Here is a 23,019-nt window from a genome sequence, read left to right as displayed (position 1 = left end):
CTTGTAGTCTTGTGTAAGACTTCGTTACCTGTGCTCCAAAGTCTGGTACTCATGTGTTTTGTGGTGGTGATGGTTGTGTTGGTTTGGTTTTGAGGAAATGTGAACATGCCATGTTCCTAGTTAGTACTTTGGTTTCCATGCTGACCCCTTCTAGTCTGAGAGCGTCCCTTTTGATAGTGAATACAGGGAGTCCCCACTGTAACACCATGGGCTATGGTTTCTAGTTTCCATTCTGTGCTAACCAACCAGATTCGGCTGAGTTCTTGCACAAAGTGCTTTATTTTTTAGGAGCCCTGAGATTTCAGAACAGTTAATTGAATGAATTACCTGCCCTACTGCAGTGGACACAATTTAAAAGACCTGCACCAGGATTTATTTTTTTTAAAGTTCTTCATTATCTGGTAATGCTAAAAGTCAGCAGGGGTATTGCCTGTTACTGTGTTTCCACTAAATAAAGGGCTGATAGATCTTAAGCTTGCTCTGGTTTCTCTGAAATCTTGATTTATTTTTTCCAAGGCTTTCCCACACTGGCATTTTTCTTTCCAGATTTCTTTCCTGAATTATATTCAAAGTAAATGTCTTTCAAAATACAATACTTACTTAAACTACAGAGCACCTTCAGTTGCTGCTGTTCAGTTGCTCTGCATACCTCTTCACGTGTGGAACCAGAGGGCATTAACAGTATTCACAGGCAACTAGGTTGCTAGTTAGTGTTGTGTTGTTGTCAGTTACAGCGAGACAGTGATGATGATGATGATGATGATGACCGAAGTAGTGATCGGGAAGATGGACCGCTAGAAGAGCAGATAGAGCGCTTGCAAGAAAAAGTGGAGTCAGCCCAGAGTGAGCAAAAGAATCTCTTCCTTGTTATATTCCAGGTAATGATGCGCAAAGTCTCTTCTCACTTCCAGGCTTTAAAGTTACTGGATTTACAATATTTCAGTGTCACTTGTATGCCAGGCATCTTCTTGAAATATGAATATGGGACGGGTTGATGGGTTTACTGTGGGGTAGAGTCAATCCAGATCATCCCGCTGCAAAGGCTGCTTTGGAGCAGGATCTGTTCAGATGTTAGCGCTTGGGAACAGAGGAGTTCTGTTAGCATACAGTTTCCTGAACAACGAGAAGGTAACTGGATTTTATTTGCTTACTAAATTCAGTGTTTGCAAAACAAAATTATTGTTCTTGGGCTGCTCTTCAAAGCTTCTTCCCCCAGATCCTCTTACCTGAAGTTAAGATCCTGCTTTCATTTTACAAGAAGTGAGTAAGTTTGTGTTGTGGATTTTTTTTCTCTCCTGCAGCGTTTCATTATGTTGTTAACTGAGCACTTGGTGCGCTGTGAGACTGGTGGAATTGATGTATTTACACCTTGGTACAAGAGCTGTATAGAGAGGTTGCAGCAGATCTTCCTTCAAGTAAGTTTCGCTTCCGAGCTTGGCAGGCTGTGGGCAGGGGGTGCTGGGGAGCTGAGCACTCCATCAGCGTAGCGGTAGGTGGCGGCAGCGCGTCTTCTCTGAAGGCTGGCGTGGGGCTAAGTTGCAACTCCGGTTCTGGCCGCATCTGTGTCACAGACTGGTGTGACTGGTCCTTGATTAATTCCCACGCTGTAAGCATCCTGCAAAAAGATACCAAGATGTGGTTATGAATTCCTCTGAGCTCCTCTTAACCGTGTGTTCATAGTAAGGGCAAAGTTGTGAGTGAACAAGGATGCTGAAATACATGTCTTTTAAATAAGCAGATTAAAATACTGCAGAATTCCTTTTAATAAGATACATAAATATATCAAAGTATCTATTTAAATATTTTTTTAATTCTTGGCTCTATATTAAATCAGGTAGCAAGCACAGGTGGCTGGATGAAAGTGATAGTAAATAGAACATTATACCTGTGTGAGTGGAAGATATACCACCACTCCCATTCTTCAACATAATTCTGCCCTGAGCTGCACCCTTCCCTGGTAGTGGATGTGGCTTCAGAGGAAGGCAAATATCCTGATTCTCCTAGGATATCTCTGCTGTTGCATGTTGCTTACAATTCAGGATCCAGGAGTGAAAAGCTACAAGGAAGCACAGTGCTTCTCAAGACAGGATTTCAGCACATGCTTTCTTCTTGCAGTCAGCAGTGGCTCTGCATTGTGCTTGTCAGTGGCTACCGTGTTGTGAAAATGAGATGTGCTTAACTAGTTTGATGAAAATATTTGACCTGTGCTTCTTACTTGTCTTGACTGCTCTGCCTGTTGTTGTACAATGATAAATGAAAACAGTAAAGATTTGTTTTTTGGTTTTGTTTTTTATCTGCCAGCATCATCAGATAATCCAGCAGTACATGGTCACCCTAGAGAACCTCCTGTTTACAGCTGAACTGGACCACCACATACTGGCTGTGTTTCAGCAGTTCTGTGCTCTGCAGGCCTGAGGATTATTCACAGGCAGTTTTCTCTGCAGGACTTTAATGAATTTAAGTTTTTTTTTAATAAGAAAACTTCACATGGGGATTTAAGAAATTTTTGACTAAAACTGCGTTTCATGTGCTCCTATATAAAAGAATACAGTACTCTAACCAACAGAAAACTAAGTATCATAAGCCTTAGAAGATATGACTGATAGGGGATAGACATGAAGTATGAATTTTTTTACTTCATGATAGTATTTTTGTTTTTCCCCGTTGTTTACATAAAAACCCAGAAACAAAGATAAAAAAATAAAAAAAAAAAAAAAAAACCCAAAAAACCCAAAAAAAAAAAAAAAAAAAAGCCCTGAAGTAGAATTTGTTACCTCTGCCTGGCCCTTAAATGAAAGGAGTTGCAAAAATGAGAAACAGTTTATAGCGCTTTGTGAATCTGAAAGGGAATGCACCCTCTCAGTGAGCAGTGTGGTAAGTTCTCTAGCATGGCACAGGAAAAGCATCGTAATTTTGGGCATGTGAAACACTTGAGTTAAGTTTTCAAAGTAGTATAGAGCGTATGAATTTGTTCATTACCAAGCCAGCTAGATTTCAACACTTTGGAAGAACATGGTTGTAATACAATTGAAATATGTTTTTTTTTTAATGTATTGTTTAGTGTCTTATTACAGTAGCTATAAACAATCGGTAGTGGAACATCATGGATAACTTCTGAAAAAATGCAATCCTTTTTGCAGTATGGGCAAAGAATTGTGAACTGCTTCTGGCAGCAGTCTTCACTGGTAGATGCAGACAGTAAGCAAGAGCTGGAGCGGAACAAACTTCTTACTTCCGTACTGCAAGCCTTACCTGGGTGTTGGGAGCTCCAGCCCCAGATGCCAGGGGAGAGGGCAGGGCAGCATTTAGCTTGTTCCCTTATTTCAACCTGTAATAATTTGGGCTGCCAAGCTTGTGCTGGGCTGGCCCTGCAGTGATGCCAGGAATCTTTCTGGTGGTGATGGTGGGATGAACCCAGTGCCCTCACCTCATCTGGCTTAGTAACAGCTGCTTTGCTGTGGCTGCATCTGCTAACCTTCCCTTGCTTTAAAATGTGACAACAGCACGTGACTGCCATGTCTCGAGACGGAATTTTATGCTAAATTAAGTAAGATCTCACAGAAGACTAGAACTGGGAAAACAACCTGAAAATAGAGTAGCCTTAGTTCCGAGTTGTGCAAGTAACATTACATACATAAATGCCAAACCAGTGTGGTCTGTATCATAGTAAGCAGTGATGAGTGGCACAGATGATGCCTTAGGTGCTCAGGTCTGTCACTGTGCAGTGTATTTCCAGGCTGTTTATGGTCTCTTCATTTTGCAGATGTATGTTTAAAATACCCCATGCTATTCAGTTTAAGCTTAGAAAGTTATGAGCTTTTGAATAATTTTGTTCCTGTATGAATTATTTTTTCAAGTATTATACCTAGTAATGCATTTCATCCATACGTGACCAACTGACCTCCTGATTAATCAAGAAGGGTAAAAAATGGAGCTTTTTACTTTGACCTAAGTTTGTATGTGGCCTGCAGCAATCAGATATATCCTTGTAGACTTAGATATGTTACTCTGCTTTCTCTGCTTGCCCTTTCTGATGTGACTGATCCCTCCATTCCTATAGGTTATACTGTTAATTGTTGTAGATCTGCTTTATGCAGGAGTTTTGTCAGTCATGCACAGACTTCTGCTTCAACTATTTCTCTGTTAATGTTCTCGAGTAATCAAATAGGTGTTTGGTTGGTTTGTTTTGGTTGTTGTTTTTTTTAAGAAACAATACTGTAGAGGTTTTAATTGGGGTTTAATGTTTTTTTTTCACTGGTTCAGATCAGTGTCAGAGTTCTGATGTTAACTAATGGTGGCGGTCTGACTACAAATGTGATATCTGTAACATTGATAATGCAGTTAAAACTTGCAAACCTGTAACTTCCTCTGAGCCTTGACAAATGTGGGTGCTGGGGATCCAGTTGTAAATGCCTGAGTGTAATCCAATGATTTAAAACCAAATAGCAATGTCTTTCAAAATTAAATCGATTTCCACGGTGAGCATGGGCTTTGATTAATTTCTTGAGTCTGTTGGACACCTTCCCCTCTTCGTAGGTCCAGTGGTGTACACCTGACTTGACTGGGAAACTGGTTGCATCTGTGGGAAAGAGGAGAGAAGCTTGCACAGTGCTACCAAGCAGCTAACTGGAGAAACTTGGAACTGCTGGTGCATGGGGGAGGTGGATCATGTAAAGATGCTGTAAAAATGTGGTAGTTGGAAAAAATGCACAAAGATAGAAATAAATGAAGGTGAAGAAGGCTGCTGTTGGGAGTGTTTTTCCTGGCTATTCTGGGGACCACTGAGGTGTAGCAGTCATGGCAGGGTTATGCAGGTGTTAAATGCAGTTGGCTTTAGAGCAGTTTCCCCTGCATGGTTCCTGATACCCCGATGAACACACAAGCCTTCACCTCCTTGTGCCCTGGGGCTGATCTAACGTGGTTGCCCCACCTGAGTGAGGCAAGCATGGATGCCAGGAGGGTGCCCATGTGGAAATGCTCTGTCACCCTTGGCACCGCCTGTCTTCTGGGTGGTGCTGCTGCAGAAGGCGAGGCAGGGGGTGGGTGGGTGGTGCTGGCTGAGGGGTGGCTGCTGCAGCCTGCCCTGGGCTAAGTGAGTCAGCAGCCAGTGCACGCCACCCTGCTGCCCTACACGGATGCTTTGGGGTGCAAGACAACACTGGTTTGTAGAGTTCCAACCCTCTGCCATGGGCAGTGACACCTGCACTAGACCAGGCCTTGAGCACTGCCAGGGAAGGGGCATCCACAGCTCCTCTGGGCAGCCTGTTCCTCACAGGGATGAGTGCCTCTCGGGTATTATCTAAAGCTCTTTCAGTTTAAGGCCACTCCCCCTTGTTCTGTCACTATGAATGAAACATCCCTCTCCAGCTTTCCTGTAGGCCCACTTTAGGTACTGGAAGGCTGCTGTAAGGTCTCCCTAGAGCCTTCTCTTCCCCAGGTTGAACCCCAACTCTCTCAGCTTGTCTTGATGGGAGAGGTGCTCCAGGCTTACTGTCTTTGTGGCACTCCTCTGCATGTGCTCCAACAGGTTCATGTCCTTATGCTGGGGTCACCAGAGCTGAGTACAGTACTCCAAGTGGGGTCTTACCAGAGCCAAGTACCTCCAAAAGCCCTGCCAGGTCCTGCTTTCCTGCCCTGCAGCCAACGCCATGTGCCATGTTCTTAGATCATGCAGGGCCCAGAGACCCCCATGCTTGGTGGGAAGGCAGGTCGCTGGGGGCTGCAAACCACAAAGCCAGCATTGGAGAAGTGAAGTTATTAGTGGAACCATCATCCACCCTCCCCAGACACCACTTCTCCTGTAACATTGCAGTTCTGTGCAGCTACCATGGCCCAGGCTCCCCTGGGAAGCCTCCAGAGATTTCACTGGTATCTGCTGTAGTTACAACAGTGAACAAATGCAGAGCCGCTGCCTAGAGCATGTTCTTTCACTTTTGCTATCTCCACAAGAGCTGTAAGAACCAAGGGTTTGAAATTTGAGAAATTTGAAAGTAAAGCCACCCTCTACTGAAAGCAAACATCATTCAGGCACACTTGAAGAGACTGACCTTGGAATGCTACTCACCACCACTACCACAGGACAGGTATTTACCCTATCATTTAAAAGTTTTAAGAGTAATTTTGACATTTTAAGAGTCACCTTGGGTCTAAAACTTGCAAGAAAAGCAGCAGAGAATACACTTACAGAAGGACTCTCCCGTATGAAACATGGTAGAGATGTGTCAGAATCTTCCCAGGAACAGGCAGCTTTTCTTTGGAAGACTTCTCCCTTAATGGAGCCAAGTCTTCCAGCAGAACCTGCTCCACGACATGGTCTCCAACAACCAGAGGAGGTGCTGTATCAGCTGGCTGCCCTCCACCCACCCACAACCAGTAAACAGTACCTGGAAACCAGACATTAGGACAAAAACCATGTAGCCTTCCTCCTCCCTAACAGAACCAGTCAAGCAGTGGGACGTTCATCTTGATTTCATCAGCATATTAAGTGGAATGCCCACATTGAACTGTTAAAAACGAGTTTCATTCTACACCAAGATCTAGCTTAAAAGCCAAAGCTTATTGTTCTGTACAGAGCTTCTTACAACCGAGGCACATCACAGGATTTGGCAACAGCTCGTTCATAATTAGCATTTATTTGACTTTAATACAAAATACCATTTAAAAGATAATGAAATAAAGAAAACACAGATTAGACACTACATCTTCTCATAAGTTAACTCATGGCCACATACAGTACATGTCTTTTTATATGTATCTTCATCTATGTTTTTTTCTGGTCCATACTCATGTTCATGGATACTTGTTTCTTTCTTCCACAAACTACTCCTCACGGCACGGCGGAGTTCTGATGAGAAATAAAAGACATTTTTAAGATTTATTAAAATCTTAAATAATGGTTAATAAAACTCAGGCTAACCACCTTTCTGAGGACTACAGATGACAATCTGTTTGTTGCCTGTCTTCCCTAAGTTTTGGGTGAGAATCTGCTATTGCAAGAACAAGCTTTGACTTGCCTTGCAATCATCATCTTGTTTGCATGTTTTAAAGGGCAAGAACTACCCTGACACAAGTTGTCACAAGATCTCATGAGAGAAGATTTTAGTTCATCTGGACTAACTTGCCCACTGCCTTTTTACAGGAAGCCATTCAAAAGTACCCAAAAGAGGTACATGGAATGCAGAGTAATATTTTATAAAATAAAAAAAAAACTCATTTGTTTTACATGACCAAGAAAGCGTACTTCTCATTCAGGTCACTGTAAGCCTCCCAAATGACTGTGCATTCTCTAAGCTTTATGCCCAATAATGTGAGTTGCCTCTGCAGCAGCCGCAGTGAAGTCAGCGGGTTTTCAAGAGAGCACAGGCTGGCAGCCTGGCAGCACAAGATATTATCCGGATGTTGCAAGTGGGTGGCAAGCATACCGAACAGCAAAGCGTAGTCACGTTGTGAGCCAAGCCGTTCAGGCTGCAAACTTTGTCACGTTAAGGCCTGTACTTGCGCTGAACTCTGGCATCTTGGCTACAGTCTGCTGCCAGCCCTTCTGTGTGCTGAACATCAATGGTCAAGACAGGGGGTTATTTGCTCAGTCTCCCTTTCCACCTCCCCCAGATAATACCAGCACAGCCAGCTGGAGTGCTCTGCCTCTCTGAATACCAACCCAAAGCAAAGCATGGATGCTACGGGCAGCAGAGACATCATGACAAGCCACAGCTCTTGCAAAGAAACAAACACGGTCTTTTTTTAAAATTACTAATGCGTCTGTGCTGAAAGTATTTTTCAGAAGTTCTACCCATTAAATACTCCTAAATACTAACTGATCAGGCAAAACCAAGGATAATGAGCCCTAGAAACAGAAGCTGGGAATACTGCGAACAGAGAAAAGGCATTTTCTGCCTTCATTTACAGCTACTCCACCTGAATGCATACACATGCCAGAATTATAACCCACTTCCACAAAAATCCACACTCTTCACATGTCAGGAAAAGTAGCAGGATCAATCTATGGCACATGCTGGGTCATACCAAATTTAAAAGCACCATAATGAACCATCATTAATTGAATTCTGTCACTTACATCATGCCCATAGGACAACAGGGTAATTCAGGTTGGATGTGCCCTCAGATCCCCAGTCCAACCCTCCGCCCAAAATAGCCAGCTATGAGGTCAGACCAGACTGCTCCAGTCTTACCCACACAGCTCCTGAAAGCCTCCATTTTGCCACACTGAAGATTTTCTAAATAATTTAATCAGATGCAGAAACGAATTCAAACAGAACTGTACTTTACTTCAGGTACTGCAGTATGCAAGTTTAACCCTTTACCTTTAACTTTCTTATCAAACTTCTTCTGTTTCATCTTCTCTCTGTTGTCACGGCGGAGCTCCTTTGCTTCTTGCAATGATTCTTCACTACCCCAGACTTCAAGAGAACGCTTGACTACCTACAGGATGGACATAAACGTGTTTCTTTTTCCCCTGAAACGATAGAAGTTAACTATTCTAACTCACAAATTTAATTTTTTTCCTACACATACAAAAGCCAACTCAATCTTGCCTCTGCCTCCCATCTGTCTCTGCTCTCGACTCGCCAACACTCCTTCCACAGTTAACAGGCAACATTGATTTTTAGTATCGGCTAGATATAACTTACGGAAGTTAAACCCAGCTCTGAAGCAGCATTCCTACAGAAGCAGCAAACAAGAAATGACAAGGCCCTGGAAAACCTACTTCTTTCCCCGCTGCCCGAGGGCAGAGCTGTGTGAACCTGAAGCCACAGCTACAAAGGGCCACACACTGCAGCAGCTGCCACAAGCACTTCAGAGTAGCACTGAAAGGCCATGCACTTTGTGACCTCTAATTGTACAAACCACTGAGGCTGTGGTCCACGAACATCTTTAAAATGCTCTCAGGAATTTGGATCATGGCTCTTTAACTATACAGAAAATTTACACAAGCTACATGTAATGTAAGTGCAATATAAGTATAATGTAAGCTTTAACAAAACCCCTCAGAAATCAGAACTGAAGTGACACCATTTTGGCTACCAAAGTTCCACGAAGGTAAAAAAAGGTCTGAAATACTCTTAACAATTTCCATACCTGTAGTTTTAAATAAAGTTTCATGTCACCCCATCGCGAATTATGAGGGTTTTTCTTCACTATGAATCTGAGCACTGGTTCTCTCTTGTCTAAGTCACAGTCTTTGAGAAGATACTCTTCTTTTGCTTCTGTCCTTGTTATAAGCTTATGTTTATCTTCAGCATCTCTGGAAGATGTAAAATAATGATGAGAAAGCTACACCTGAAACCCACATTATTAACATCTAAATCCCCATTGCTTCTACCATTCCTGAAACACAGGCAAGCCCTCACCCTCTCCGTTTTTATGTATGCAAAAACTTTGGAAACCATCAACCTAGCTAAACTTCAGGATCAGTTTCCTGAAATGAAGTTTAAAAAAATCTCCCATTTGAGCACACATAGGCTGAGACTTCTTCTAGAAGGGTTTTGCTTCTATTTTCTTATGAGAGGGAGTAACTGAAACTTAAGAGTATGAATTACTTTAGGCATTCACCTAGCCCAGATGCAATTCAAGAGGACAAAAGTACAAGCCTGACACATGGTCAAGAGAGAAAGAATGTGTAATCTGAGACAGGTCAGACCACCTGAGAATATACACACTCCATATGCTTCTAGATCCCAGAAACAACTAGCAATGCAGAGCACTCGTTTCTAAACGCCAGCCAGTAGGCAGAGAAACCGCAAAATGAAGACCTTGAAACACTGCAACATTTATCAGGCAGATAGTGAAAAAGTGTAAACACAGCAGCATTTAAGTTAACGAAAGATTACGTTTACGCAACCCTGATAACCTGCACGAGCCAGAACAGTCTGCCAAACAGCAAGTGCTAGCAACAGTCACCAAGGAACTACTAATGCAAATGTAGCTTTACTAGAATTCAAAGTCCACAGTAAAAGCTAACGCACCGAGGAATCCCTAACGTTCAGCTACAAGAGCTACTCAGTCTGAGAGGAAAACCGCTTCCAAGGCTCCTAGCGCTGTCCTTAACATCCCTTTTCCACCCATCTTACCTTCAAGAGACAGCACTTTGCCTGTAACGACTGTGAGAACTGCCTACAGCATGTGCATACCCAGACCGCACCCGGGAGAAAGCAGGGAAGCTCACAGAACAAACTCCTAGCTGCAATCTTCTCCCCTCCCCCCACCCCCACCCCCCATTCATTCTTGCACTCACGGGTACTTCGGTCCCTTTCATTGCCCTGGTTATTTTGAGCTGTGGGAGCCTCTCCTGTATCGCAGCGGGCTGCCTGCCTTCCGCTCAAGGTCGAGCTGCTGCCTACCCTGCGGCTCGGCCGGCCACCTCCCGTGGGCTCCTGCCCTTTGGCTGCCACCCTCCCAGCCCCCAGCCCGCTCCCGCCGACCAAAGTACCAACTCCACTCGGGTTAACGCACTAGGACTGCAAATAACTCTCCTGATCTTACCTCCCTCTACCTCAGAAAGCAGACGCTCTTGCGTTCTGTCAAGTTTTTCAAGCTGCTCGAGTCTGCGACCAGGCAGTAAAGCCCAGGCTGACGAACACACTAAACTGCCCCCCCCCCCCCCCCCCCCGACACCGTGTTCCCCAACGTCATGTAAAATAAAAATCTACTTGTGTCCCCTATGCTAAGACAGGCTCCTGAAACAATGCTCCTGTTCTTCACCCCCATAATGGAAAATACAAGAGATTATCAGTCGACTTCCACTTACTTTTTCAGTATTAAGTTACTGAAAAATGTCTCTTTGCTGACAGCCATTTTAATTACACAGAATTATTTTAATTAACTAAATTATAAGCCAGCAATCTTTACATAAAATAAAGCTTCCCCCTCCTGATTATTTGTAATACCTGCAATTATCACATGTCGCCCAATCAAAGTGCTGCATAAGGTAGGAATCCATGAATTCTTTGCCACAGTCTCCACAGATGAGATAGTCAAATTCTAGTACGGGTGCTAATGGAAAGAAGTTTTTTTTTTTACTAACTACCACGTTAAAAACCAAGCATATGGAGTTGGTATTACAGGCAATTTTACTAAAATTTACATTATATTCTCATAGTATTTTTTTACAGACTAGTTTCACTCCTCTTTTAAGTTTTCCAGAAAGATACAGTACAAACTCAAACCCGGTATCATACAATCCCATCTCTGCTGGTGTTATTTCTGTTCTTGCTGGAAGGTTCGCTGTATTAAGTATTGGATTTCAACATTCAAATGCACACATTTGTTTCGACTTAGCCATTGTTATAAAAAAAAAAAAAAAAAAAAAAAAAAAAAAGTCCTCGGCATTTCCCCATAAAGTGCTTCATATCCCCTCCTACAGCTTCCCTCCGTTCCGGCCCTCCATAATACGTCCCCGATTGAGAGAGGACGCACAGGCAGTAACGGAAGGAAGCAGAGAAAGGGGATGCAGTTCGAAGAGGGTGGGCTAGAGCAGGAAGCAGTACCGGAGCTGCACTGGCATCATAGTCCTCTCAGCTCTGCTCCAGTTTTTTTCCTAGCTCAGCCACACCTGCCTCTCCCTAAACGAGCTCGATGGAGGCCTGGGGCGGTTGGCAAGGCTCTTGTCCATTCCAGCTGGCAGAAATGGAGGTGGATGGCCAGAGAGCTGCTAGGAGTGGAATGGGGATGGAGCTCCACTACAATCCTCTCCCCAAGCCCTCTCAGCACTGCTCCAAGCCCAGACTCATCCCAGTGCCGGCCATCACTTCTGGCCGAATCCTCGCCGGGTAGATCACCTCCAGCGTCATCGCCATCTGCTTTACATTCCATGGGACGCAAAGAAACACCGATTTAGGTAACCGCGGCTACAAGGAATGTTCCTTTTAACAGTAACATTGTAGTTCTAGCAGAAAATTAACATTTTTATACAGTTTCACGAACTGAAAATGAGGTAATACTGCAGAATATTAACAATACCTGAAACAGAAGATTAATGCTTGGCATGCAGCACCATACATTTTTAATTGCGTTTGCATTTATAGCAGGTTCGATCTAGCAAAGACGACATTTTATGCCAATTCAGTCCTGCTACCGACAGCGGGATTCTTAGTACTTCACATAGTCATGCTCTTACATCACATTTCATCATTTAAGGCAGTACTCCCGAACGTGAAGACGTTTTATTAAGACAATGACATTATGAATTACACAGCAAAAATACCCCCAGTGCACAGGCATCCCACACCTACTAAATTTATTTTTAAACATTAACCCCTCAAAAAAAGGAGGGCTGCCAGTTGTTTACACTCTTAACGAAATCTGGTGGCGATTTCTAACAAAGAGATACACTGCACCAACAGCCCCGCAGCTGATTCAGAGCAGAACAAAGCAAGACAAAGGCAATCCCAGAGAAGAAAGTGGATCTATTTTGGGATCCTTACTTCTCCATTTGCTTTTTGGAGGCACAATATCACAAGACAGTATGTTGAAATCCTCCACCAAACGATCAGCAACTTGGCGTCAATACGTTTTATAACGATAAAAGCTGGCACTGCAGCAGTGCTCTGATCTTGGCATGCACGGTATCAACCTCAAAATCCCCAGAACCGACGAACCCGCGAAAATTTACACTTATTTTGGTCTTAAAATTCGAATTCCCGAAATAAATAGTGAAAATAAACGTTTATCGAGGAAAAGAGAATAAAAAGGAAAAAGAAAAAACGTGCTATACCCAAGGGCATTGACTGTGTCCTACTTCCGCGGCTTAAAATTCTTCATTTTTAATTACCGCGTATTTGCTAGCCGCTGTAATGCTGAAGAATCGGACGCGCCAGAAATCGAGCACATGCAGAAAGACGGGCTGGGAGGGAAGTGGGGGTGGGGGGGAAGCCGAAAAAAAAAGATGGAGAAAGAAAGGGGGTGGAAAAAAAAAGCCCGGGAAAAAAAAAAAAAAAAGGCGCCCAACCCGCCCCGCTCGCTCAGCCCGAAGGCGGCTCGCTGTCGCCCCCGCGCCTTCCTGCCCTCCCCCCCCGGCCCCGGCACGCGGCGCCGCCCCCCCGGCGCCCCAGCCGCCCCTCTACCCCGCGCCGCTCCCTCCGGTGATTTTTTTGGTATTTTTTTTTACCGGGGGGATGCACGATCTTCTCGGCGGCGCCGGGCTCTTCCTCCTCCTCCTCCTCCTCCTCCAGGAAGAAGCCCCCTCCCGTGTCGACGACCTTGGGGGGGGCCCGCGCCCGCACGCCGCCTGCAGAAGACAAACGAGCCGCCGCGTTAGCGCGCGCGGCTGGGGCCGCCGCCGGCAGGGGGCGCGCGCGCGCTCCCCCGCGGCGCGAGGCGGGGGGCCGCGGCGCGCACGAGGGGCCCCCCCCTCCCCCCACGTGGGGGGAGGGGGGGAACCTCGCGCGCCGCGGCTTCCCCCCCAACCCCCCCCCCCGCCCTTCCCGCTCCTTCTCCCCGCCGCCTCCCGCCTAACGGCGGCGCAGCGCCCCCCCCCCCCCCGCCCGTCCGTCTCCGCGCCCGTCTCCCCGTCTCCCCCCCAGAAAAAAGATAAAGGGCGCGGGGAGCCGCCCGGCGAGGCCGGGCCCGTCCGCCGCCGCCATCCGACCTGCGGCAGGGTAGGGCCGAGCCGCCAGCCGCGCCTGCCGCAGTGCCAGCGCCCGTTGCCGGTTCCGCTCGATCTTCGCCAACGCCGCCGCCGAGAGGGGCGGCCGCTCGTCTGCCGCGCCCGAAGCCTCCTCCGCCGGGGCCGGAGCCGCGCCCGCCATGGCGGCGGCTGAAGCGCGGAGCCCCGCGGATCCCCCCCGCTCCGGCAGCGACGGCTCGCCCTTCCCCTCGCCGAGCCGCCGCCGCACTGCGCCTGCGCAGAGAGGGAGGCGGGGGAGGGGGCGGCAGGGGCGAGGCCCCCCGAGCAGGCGCGTAGCCGCCGCCTCGCCTCCCCGCACCGCCACGGCGGGCCCCGCCCCGCCGCCGTGCCGGGGGTGCCGGGAAGCGCGGGGGGAGGGGCGCGCGGGGGCTGGGGGGGCGGGGGCTGCGGCCTGCGTGGCGCCCGGCCGCGGGGGGCGGGGGGCGCCGCCCGGCCCTGCCCGGGGTGGGGTGGGGGGCGCCCGGGGGGGAAACGGGAGAGGGGGGGCGGCCCGGCCGCGGCGGGGTGGGGGCCCAGGGTTTCATCAGTCCGGCGGGGCGGGGTGGGGGAGGGGGCGATGACCCTGCGATTTCCGAGCTGGGCCGCGTGTGCGGTTTCGAGCGCTTTCTGCACCAGCCCTGGCGCCAGACTTGAGCAACCCCGTTTGGGTAAAAAAAAAAAAAAAAAAAAAAAGCCGGCACCAACCACCGCCCCGCGCGGCGGGAACTCCCCGGCGGCAAATGCCCCTTTGTCCCAGCGAAGCCGGCCCGGCCCGGCGGGCGCGGCGCTGCCCCTGGCCCGGCGGGGCATGGGAGCACGCGGGCCCGGCCCCGCTCCGTCGGGCTCGGGCTCCCCCAACGCGCGCGGCCGCGGCCCCGGGGGAGGCGGCGGGTCCTGCCCGCGCCGGGTCCCTGCCCGCGCCGGGTCCCTGCCCGCCGGCCCCGCGGCCTCCGCCACGTTCTCCCCCCCAGAAGGGCACCGTCCCCCCGCCGCGCCCCGAGCGGGCACCGGGTGTCGGTCCCCCACACCCCCACCGCTGCCCCCCGGCGTGGCGCAGGATCCACGCACCACCGGGATACGTGGAGCCCGCAGCCCGCCTCAGCGCCGAGCGACACTTAAATGGCTTTGTCATGCAAATGTGGCTCTAAGCCACTTTCGTGTAAAGCCAGCTTAGCGAGCAACAGCCGGCGAGCGGGCCCGTCCTTGCCGCGGCGGAAATGGAGGCATTGCTGCAGAGCTCGGCTCCTGCCTCCATTGCGAACCGCCGTGACCTGACGGCACGGAAGGCACCCTTCGTCCCCATCCTCGCCCACCCTTCCCTGTCACTGCGATAACTGCCGGCACTCCCCTGCTGCCCCCGGGGGATCCCCCCAGCCCGAGCCACCCCCAGCCATTTACCTGCATAGGCTCTTCTCTCTGCGGCGTCGGAAAAAACATTTTATTTCTTCAGCCGGCTGCCCGCTCTAGGTATTAACTTGCAGCAGCAGCCAGCAGAGTGTGCTGTGAACGCTGCGAAAAGGACGTGCTGCTTCTGGGAATTGGAAAAAAAAAAAATATATATATATATATATATCTCTGTCGTCAAACGCAGACGAAGACATTTTAGGCGGTTCAAATATTTGCATGAGCGGTAGGCAGTTCCTGCTGTCAAGTAAAATAGCCCTCTTGTCACGGATCACAGAACCTCTTCCTTAAACATGAACAACCAAGCCCTACTAAACCGTATGCTTCCAGCAAGATTGCTCTGCAGTGTTTGCATAAAGCTGGAAAAGCGCCACAGTGAACATGTCCGAGAGTCAAGGAGAAGGGTCTATAACACGAGGTATTCAGTAGATGAAAACATAAATTGTGGTCCTGGCCTACGGGAAGCAGCTTATGAAATGGCACAGTATGAGCACACGTTTCTCCAGGCTCGGTACTCTTCCCTTCGGACTTACTGACGGTGCAGTTACAAAGAGGTTAATAAATACATTTCAAGTAAGTAAAATAAAAGTAGTTCAAAGCAAAACATTTACTAGATGACTTGCAAATCGAATTGTTTGCTTGAAAAGCAAACACACGTATGTCTGGACTCCTTATTTTATGCTAATGCCAGTCTTTTCTCCCTTGTTCTGTGGGAGTGGGAATTCAGGGAAGAGTGAACTTTAGAGTTGTGCTTGGGGGTTAACAAATAGTTCTGTATTATTCACAAACCAAAACCAAAACTGCGTCAAAGTGAAGTCACATTTGAGACCCTGTGTAAGGGTTTTTTTCCAAGGGCAGAACGACTTGGTTACTAATCAAGCAAACTGGAATTAGGATTAAAAGGAAGCCAGAAGATACAAACAAAAGCAAATTCAGAGGCAAGGCACTCAAGCGAAATTGACACTGGATCACAGCTATCTGTGCAGTGCAACTAGTGCATTATGAAGTGAAACTGTTTTAGAAGCATACTAGAGGTTTTCTTCTATTTCTCAGGGTCAGTCTGGCTGGGTAATCACAGGAGAATATTCTCCCCAGGTCTGCTTCAGGCTAGAATGAATCACATACAGTGCTCCTAATTTTCATGGTCATGGGAAGGTAATAAAACTAACAGCTATGCATTAGCAAGGGGTTACAAACTATCTCATATGCTCTCCTCTGGTCATGCGATAATGCTCATGTTTAATATTAAACACACAGGGCTTAGTGGGGGCACATGAGTTAATAATAGTGGTATCTGTGTTCTAGATAGTTTTTCAGGTGCCGTATGCCAAGTAATACTTGATATTACTTGGCTGCTGGTAACCGTGTATTAAAAAGTAGCTGTCGTTAATTGGCAAGTGTAGACATGCATTATTTCATAGCCACAGAGAACAGCATCAGCGAGTAGTTGTGCGCAGGGAGGCAGCTATGCAGTGCTTGACAACTCATCACTCTTAGAGGAAAGGATGAGCAGCAGAATGAAAATGTTTGCTGACTCTACAAAACTTTTTTAAGGTAGCAGAGGTGAGGGTCATCTACAAAGAATGTGGGTGACTAGGCAGTAAAAAAAGTCGATTGAATACCGGGTAGATAAATGCAGGATGATGCATGTGCAGAAACCAAGTCCTAACTTTGCATAAATGATAGCGATACCTGAACTGGTTGCTGCTACAGGGGAGTGAGACTTTGCGTATGTGTGGCCTGCATAAACACCATTTTGGTGTTTGGAAAAGCAAAGCACATTTTAAGGAAAGGGATGAGGAACAAAACAGGGACCTCTTTATGACACTCCACAAATCCACGTTGAGCTCGTGCCAGGAGCACTGTGCCTGGTCAGGTTTCCTGCTTCTTGGGAAATACTGGAACTGGAAAAGGATAGCAAGGATGCTCAGCTGCCTGTCTTTATGTCCCGTGAAACAAACGAGTAGGCTTGGAGTTTTCACTCAGAAGAATTTACTTACAGAGGATGTGCCTGAGGCCTGTCACATCCTAAGTAACTTGGAGAGGGTGAATGGCATTTGACTCTTTGAGCAGAAATCATCAGATCTGCGGTGGTGGGAGCCAGGCTCTAACCAAACAAGAGAGGTGGTTCTTTGTGCAGTGACATGGGGTTGGATGTGTGCTGTGCCTTTCAGAACGACACCACGGGCACAGGGTGTCGCGCTGGGGTGCAGGAGAGGTTGGCCAAATGTTTGGAAGAAGGCTGTGTTGAGAGTTCGTGAACAAACACCCCCTCAGGCTCAGGAAATCCCCAGAGCTGAAAGCAGTTGGAGGCTGTGGGAGTGTTGCAGAGGAGGTACCATATATTTGCCTTGTTTTTTCCTCCTCCCTTGATGTTTGCCGGTGGCCTGTGGTGGAAACAGGACGTTGGACTGAATGGGTTCTTCACCCAAGGCAGTACACCTCTTCCTCCTCGGTATTCACAGCTAATCACACTGTAACTGATACTTAAACACCTGGAGCCACATAATAACGAGTAAGCCTGTGTGATGGGGTCTTTCACACCAGATTCTATGCTCATCTATACCAGGATTTACTTACAGAGCATCTGCTGTGCTGTGTATTTCCACTTCACCTCACGATACAGTTATTTTTCCATGTCCACAAAGCCTTGATAGCAGTCTGCATACACTTGCATTGCAGTTGCACACCTATAACCAAACCACGTTTTTGTGCTGCCTCGGTAAAAATATTCACTCCATGAGAAACAGATCTAACAGTGTCCTACTTTTCTGTGGGCTTGTCTTTTGAAGGGAGCAGCTGTGGAGCAAAGTTTCTTTACCGCTCTCCCCCCTCTCCCTCTCCCTCTCCCTCTCCCTCTCCCTCTCCCTCTCCCTCTCCCTCTCCCTCTGTTCGATGGTTTGGGTAACAGCATCAGTTTTAGCCACATTTGAATTCTGTAGCAGCATCTGACCAGCCAATGCAGACAGGCTGTTGGCTGCTGCCTCTTAGCATGACTAAGACGTTGGATTTTGTCCAATGATTTCAAATGGTTTTAAGGGAGAGAACAGTTCACTTGCATCCTCAAGGGTGAGAAGCAAAACATACCATGCCCTTTGCAATTATATTTCCATGAGGTTTTTAGTCTGATACACCCATTTCTTAAGTTACCTTAAATAAATAAGTGGCAAAGTATTGCTGTCTTCTTGGTGAAAAAGAAGCATGTGACCTATGAAAAACGAAGGGAACTTGTTAAAACCGGAGAGTACACCTGCTTGGATTTGAATGTTCTCTTTCTGAATTCAGCTATGCCATAGCCCATGGATCAGAGATACGCGGTGAATCATCCTGTCGGACAGAATGGGACACGCAGAGTAAATTAAGTTTGTCATCTCTCTGTGAGATTTTCTCATTTGCTCACTACCTGTAGGAGGGGATTTTCATAGTAATGTGACCTGTCTTCACGCTCCATTTATCATCTCCCAATTGATGTATATAATCTTGGTTGAACAGATAGATAATGGAGGAAACACGTAAAGTGTTGAATGCTTGAGCAACAGATCTGAAAAGAACAGGTAGGCAAGGACTGAAGTGCAAATGTTTAAAGACAAAAATTGGCATTCTTCCCTGACAGGAGATCTTAATGCAAGTTTGTTATTATATTCTTGTTGCAGGAGATGACAGGATGTGAAATTACAATGTAAGTATCTTTCATTTACTAGCATTGTACATGACTTTTCTGTTTTATTACTTTTACTGAATAGGACTTTAATATGTTTTCTTTTAATATCAATAGAAAATATTGGTTTCACATCTGTGAACAGGAAAATGTCAAGCATGATGAAAAAATGCTGCTTTTTACTCTTTCAGAGATCACCACAAAGCTGGCTGCACACCTTTGTTGTTGTTGATTGGCAATCCAGAAAGACAAATCCTCTTGCACTATTTTACCAGGAAAATCACCTTTCTTTTCCATGCACAAGAAGAACGCGAAACTGTGGCAAAACAAGCATGTTCTGTAACTGCGGCCTAGCAGCCTTTGACAATTCGGTATCTTCAGTACAAAGAATAAAAACATTGTAGGAAAGTATGCATTTTTTTCTGAAGCTAAGGTACTGGGAGGTTTTTCTTGCCCCACCAATGGCTGGTGGAGGAGATGGTGTGGAAATGGGTCTGAAGACCTGTCTCAAGTGTCAGGAAGTTCAACTTTTGGGGTTTCGGGGCTTTTTTCCCAAACACGTGAGGCTTGTCGTGTGGATTATTCACATACCACGTAAGAGGGATGTGTGTGTTGGCAGATTTTCCCCCCCTTCTCAGTATTCCTAACTGACCGGTTATTTAATCCATGCGAGAATCTTTCCTGTAGCAACTTAGAAGCATTAAGAAACTTTGTCTAATTTTTTAGTCATTTTTTCTTTCTATTAAAAGGATCTCAGGCATTTCTGAGACAGAAAACCAGTACATCATCTGTTATACTAATCTCCGAGACATGAGATGTAGCTGTATTGATGGTGAAAGGTTGAGTGTTCTGGAGAAAAGTGTAAAATTCTGGTCTTCCTGAAGTGTTTAAGGAGCTGGGGAATGTAAGTATTTAAAAAGAAATTCTTCAAATTTCTGCTTTGTATCATTCAATGTATTATACCTTTTTTTTTTTTTTTTAAGCCATACTATAAAGGGATTCTTCTTATGATTGCTTCCAAGTCAGCCTGAATTTTTCCTGTATGCAGAGTAGCTGGAACAGAAAGCTGTGAAACAGCTGACAAAGTCTGCTGTAGCAAGAAAATATGTCCCAGTTACCAAGATTTAAGCAAGATGTATCTGTTCCGGTACTCGCCAGTCTCTGCAAAACATTTTCGTGCCATTGTCCACAGGTCTGATCGTATCTCCTGCAGAATTTGGCTTCCTAGTGTTAGCTGCAATCGTGTGATGAGAAGTCCATCTCGCAGCGCTGCACCTCCAGCCCCCTGTCCTGCTCAGGAGAGACACCACCAGGAACTGCAGCCAGTCCAGTGTGCTGAAGCACAGGAGGAGAAGGATGATGTGGAGTTGATCTTAGTGACTGGACCATGCATTGTAGGTCCACACCAGCCAGCCTGCAAGGGAAATACGGAGCCAACTAGGAATGCAGGACCAGTGGGAGGTACCTCTGAGGGACTATGCTGTCAACAGCATGTGAATCTTGAACGTAATCTGAATGTATCCTCTCAACATGATCAGCAAATAACTTCTGATCAGGGTCTTCACTTGCTACCTGGATTCCCTCAGTTCATTCATTTTTTTTGTCCCTGGGGTTTTGTTTTCTCTAGGGGAGAACTTGGCTTGGTATGGCCTGAAAGAATAGCAGTGACCATAATGATTTAACATGCAGCTTTAATTGATTTCTCTCTTGGAACAGGGAAAAGTGGGTTCCAAAGGTTTTAATACCCCTGATTTAGTTGAAACTGTTAATGAGTGAAGGAAAATGAAAAGAGTTCCTGATGCCTCTAACTTCTTCCTTACAGGTTTGAGACATACACTACATTCCTGTGTTAATTCCCCTTCATCCAAATGTTCCTGGTTATTCTGTTCCGATCAGACTTTCACACAGCGGCAGCAAGGTAAAGCCACATCCTCCCATTTGTTTTTGACACTGGTTTGTGCTCTTTCAGAATTGGTTTTCTTTGTGGTGTAAGTAGGCTGAGCTTTGCCTGTTTGCTGGAGCCCTTTTACTGAAGTGCATGGTATGTCTGGTTATTGCCTAAAGCTTGGGAAGTAATTTCTGAGGAAAAATTAAAATGAGGGGAAGCGGAAAGAGTTTTTTTCTCCTCCTGATTAGATTTGGGATCTTGTTAGTGATCTAGCAACATGGCACTTTTGCTGCAGCAGGAGACTTGCATCTCCTTGGTTTTCACTCAGCCGCAGTTTTAGCTACAAAAGAGGTCAAAGGCTCCTGGTTTTCAGCATCCTCTTTGAATTTGGAGGCAAATAAATGGTTCACAGCTGAGGGAAAGCATCCTCACCTGTTTAGGAAAGCATCTTGTCTAGATCTGGCAGCCACCAGCCACTGCAGCCCATGGACCACCGCTGCTGACCCGTGCCAGGAAGGACATCTTAGCTCTGCCACCAGCTTGGATGTGCTCTGTCCCTCTGCTTAAACTCAGCCAGCTTGGACCTTGACCTGTCAAGTTTTGGATCTTCTCCAAGTCACATTTTTTCATTCCCCCCCCCCCAGTTTTGGGTTTTTTTCTGGGTTTTTTTCTGGGTTTTTTTGGTTGTTTGGGTTCCCCCCCCCCCCTCCCTGAGATTTTCAGGAAGTTCTGAATGATACACATTTTTGTAGGTTATATTTGAACGGTTTTTTATGAGTTTCAAATCTTCTTCCTCCCCCCTCCCCCCTAGCTTTTCTGAGAAAACAAGAAAACCAGTTGGCGAAGTCCTGGCAACATGTCATGAATTCATTAACTTTTACTTTGGCGTCTACCAAAGTCCAAAAGTGCTACCGGTACAAATCATCTCCAGCATCCATGGACTTGGACTGTTTATGTGGACTAGCCACTCCATTTCTTCTCTGAGCTTTGTAATTTCTCATGGTACGTTCAAAAGCACTGAATGCTTTATCCCAATTTCTTTATTTTCTGAGTCTGTCTCTCCTGTTGTCCATAGGATTGGTCCCCTGGAACATTTTAGTGCTGTGACATACAGCCTCAGTTTCTGCTGTAATACCATGATAATTTAAATACTTGCATTTTTTCTTTCATCATTTCATTAATTCACTTGATACTGTGAAACTTGATTTCTTGCCACTGCTTACCTTTCCCAAAGTGATCACTCCAAATCACACACTGCAGTAAACTTCTGTACAACACAAAATTATCTTAACTTAGGCAGAATCCTGCTTTTAAAGTTTCTCACACACAACATCAATCCTCTTGACTCATATGTTTACGTGGCAAACCCCAGAGGACCTACCCAGTAAGTAGTATGTTCTCATAGTAGCAAATAACAAGAACTTTACTTGATAAATTAATCATGCAATAGAATAATTAAATAAAGACCAGTGTGATACTAATATGATATGGCAAATTGTTGTGCTGTGGTACATGTCTAGGAGGTGTGTTTGGAAATTAAATGCAGGCAGAGCACGCTTGATGGCTACTTGGCATTTGAGCTATTCTTCCTAATCTTTTGCTTCTGGAAAGACTCAAACCATCTGTCCCTTACCTTTGACAGTTTCTGATGCTGTAACTCCTGCTTAGTCTAACTGAAGCTAACTTGGCCGAAGATGCTCTAAGTTACTCACACATTCCAACCTAGTACTTATGTTCTAATTCTGGTTTTAAGTTTAATGATTATCAAGATACTCATTCTATAGTATCTTATGGTAAATTCTGTACTTAGGGATCTTTGAAAAGCTATGATTAAATGGGAAGTCTACATGTTCCATGGTTGCTTCAGAGAACTGCAACAGATCTGTAAGGATCAGTATATCACGACTGCCTTTTACAGCAGCCACATTGCTTTCTCCTCAACACATCATCTTTATGCGGCTGTACATTAATTCCATTCTCTGTTGTAGTTTCTCCTAAGGTCCCTGGTATGGAGACCAAACTTACTGCTCTGTCATTTTTTTGTATCCTTCCTGAGAGTTTCCTGGACAGTTCTGAAAACTGCAAAAATAAGAATTATTTTGCCCTAAGCTACAAAAAGTGTTCAAGTATTTTTATTAAATGCATAACATTTTTGGTGAATAAACGAGGTAAATCTTTGCACTGTGTCTGTTGGACTGATATAGCGTGAATAGCATACAGCGTGTTCATATGCATATTTTAATAAACTTTCTGGGTACTCTCTGTGCATGAGAAGGCAGATACACCAACGGCTTGCTTAAAAACATTTAATTAAAGCCTGTGATAATGGCCAGTAGAGGGTGCTCTTATTACTGGTCCATGAATGCCGTTGGACTTCGTTCCTCGGAGTTCCTGTGACAACTAATTGTAAACACTATAAAAACTTAAGTGAATTCGTAATAAGTGGAA

At 46.0% G+C, this 23,019-nt stretch overlaps 2 protein-coding genes and 1 long non-coding RNA gene across 8 annotated transcripts in view; 2 read left to right on the top strand and 1 right to left on the bottom strand.

Annotated features, from left to right (window-relative positions):
- NCBP1 (nuclear cap binding protein subunit 1) overlaps positions 1-4,740 on the top strand; it is a 31,529-nt gene extending 26,789 nt beyond the window's left edge. For 2 of the 4 annotated variants that reach the window (XM_040579346.1, XM_040579345.1), the window contains exons 21-23: positions 735-878; positions 1,302-1,415; positions 2,302-4,740. In XM_040579346.1, coding sequence (XP_040435280.1) covers positions 735-878; positions 1,302-1,415; positions 2,302-2,415 — 372 coding nt within the window. In that variant the 3' untranslated portion in view covers positions 2,416-4,740. Of the gene's footprint in view, positions 1-728; positions 879-1,301; positions 1,416-2,301 lie in introns of all 4 variants that reach the window. The other 2 variants (XM_040579344.1, XM_040579343.1) reach the window with 1 other exon arrangement.
- A 1,875-nt stretch (positions 4,741-6,615) lies between these two features.
- XPA (XPA, DNA damage recognition and repair factor) lies at positions 6,616-13,857 on the bottom strand. The gene is given in 7 exon segments (XM_040580094.1): positions 6,616-6,844; positions 8,322-8,439; positions 9,097-9,262; positions 10,905-11,010; positions 13,124-13,208; positions 13,210-13,238; positions 13,604-13,857. Coding segments are annotated over 7 exon segments (813 nt in total). The 5' UTR covers positions 13,764-13,857; the 3' UTR covers positions 6,616-6,695.
- A 1,162-nt stretch (positions 13,858-15,019) lies between these two features.
- Positions 15,020-22,730, top strand: LOC121081237. 3 transcript variants are annotated; one of them, XR_005825619.1, is made up of 5 exons: positions 15,020-15,598; positions 18,679-18,704; positions 18,875-19,587; positions 19,876-20,601; positions 21,383-22,730. It is a non-coding gene; the product is annotated as an uncharacterized LOC121081237 (long non-coding RNA). The 3 variants fall into 3 exon arrangements; XR_005825618.1 differs by having other exon boundaries at positions 18,875-20,144; positions 20,506-20,601; XR_005825617.1 differs by having other exon boundaries at positions 18,875-20,601.
- Positions 22,731-23,019: the final 289 nt, after the last annotated feature.

Source organism: Falco naumanni, chromosome Z (genome assembly GCF_017639655.2).
Source record: "Falco naumanni isolate bFalNau1 chromosome Z, bFalNau1.pat, whole genome shotgun sequence".
In the NCBI taxonomy this organism is placed as follows: Eukaryota; Metazoa; Chordata; class Aves; order Falconiformes; family Falconidae; genus Falco; species Falco naumanni.
Note: the sequence above shows the minus strand (reverse complement) of the source record. Positions and strands in the feature narration are given on the sequence as shown.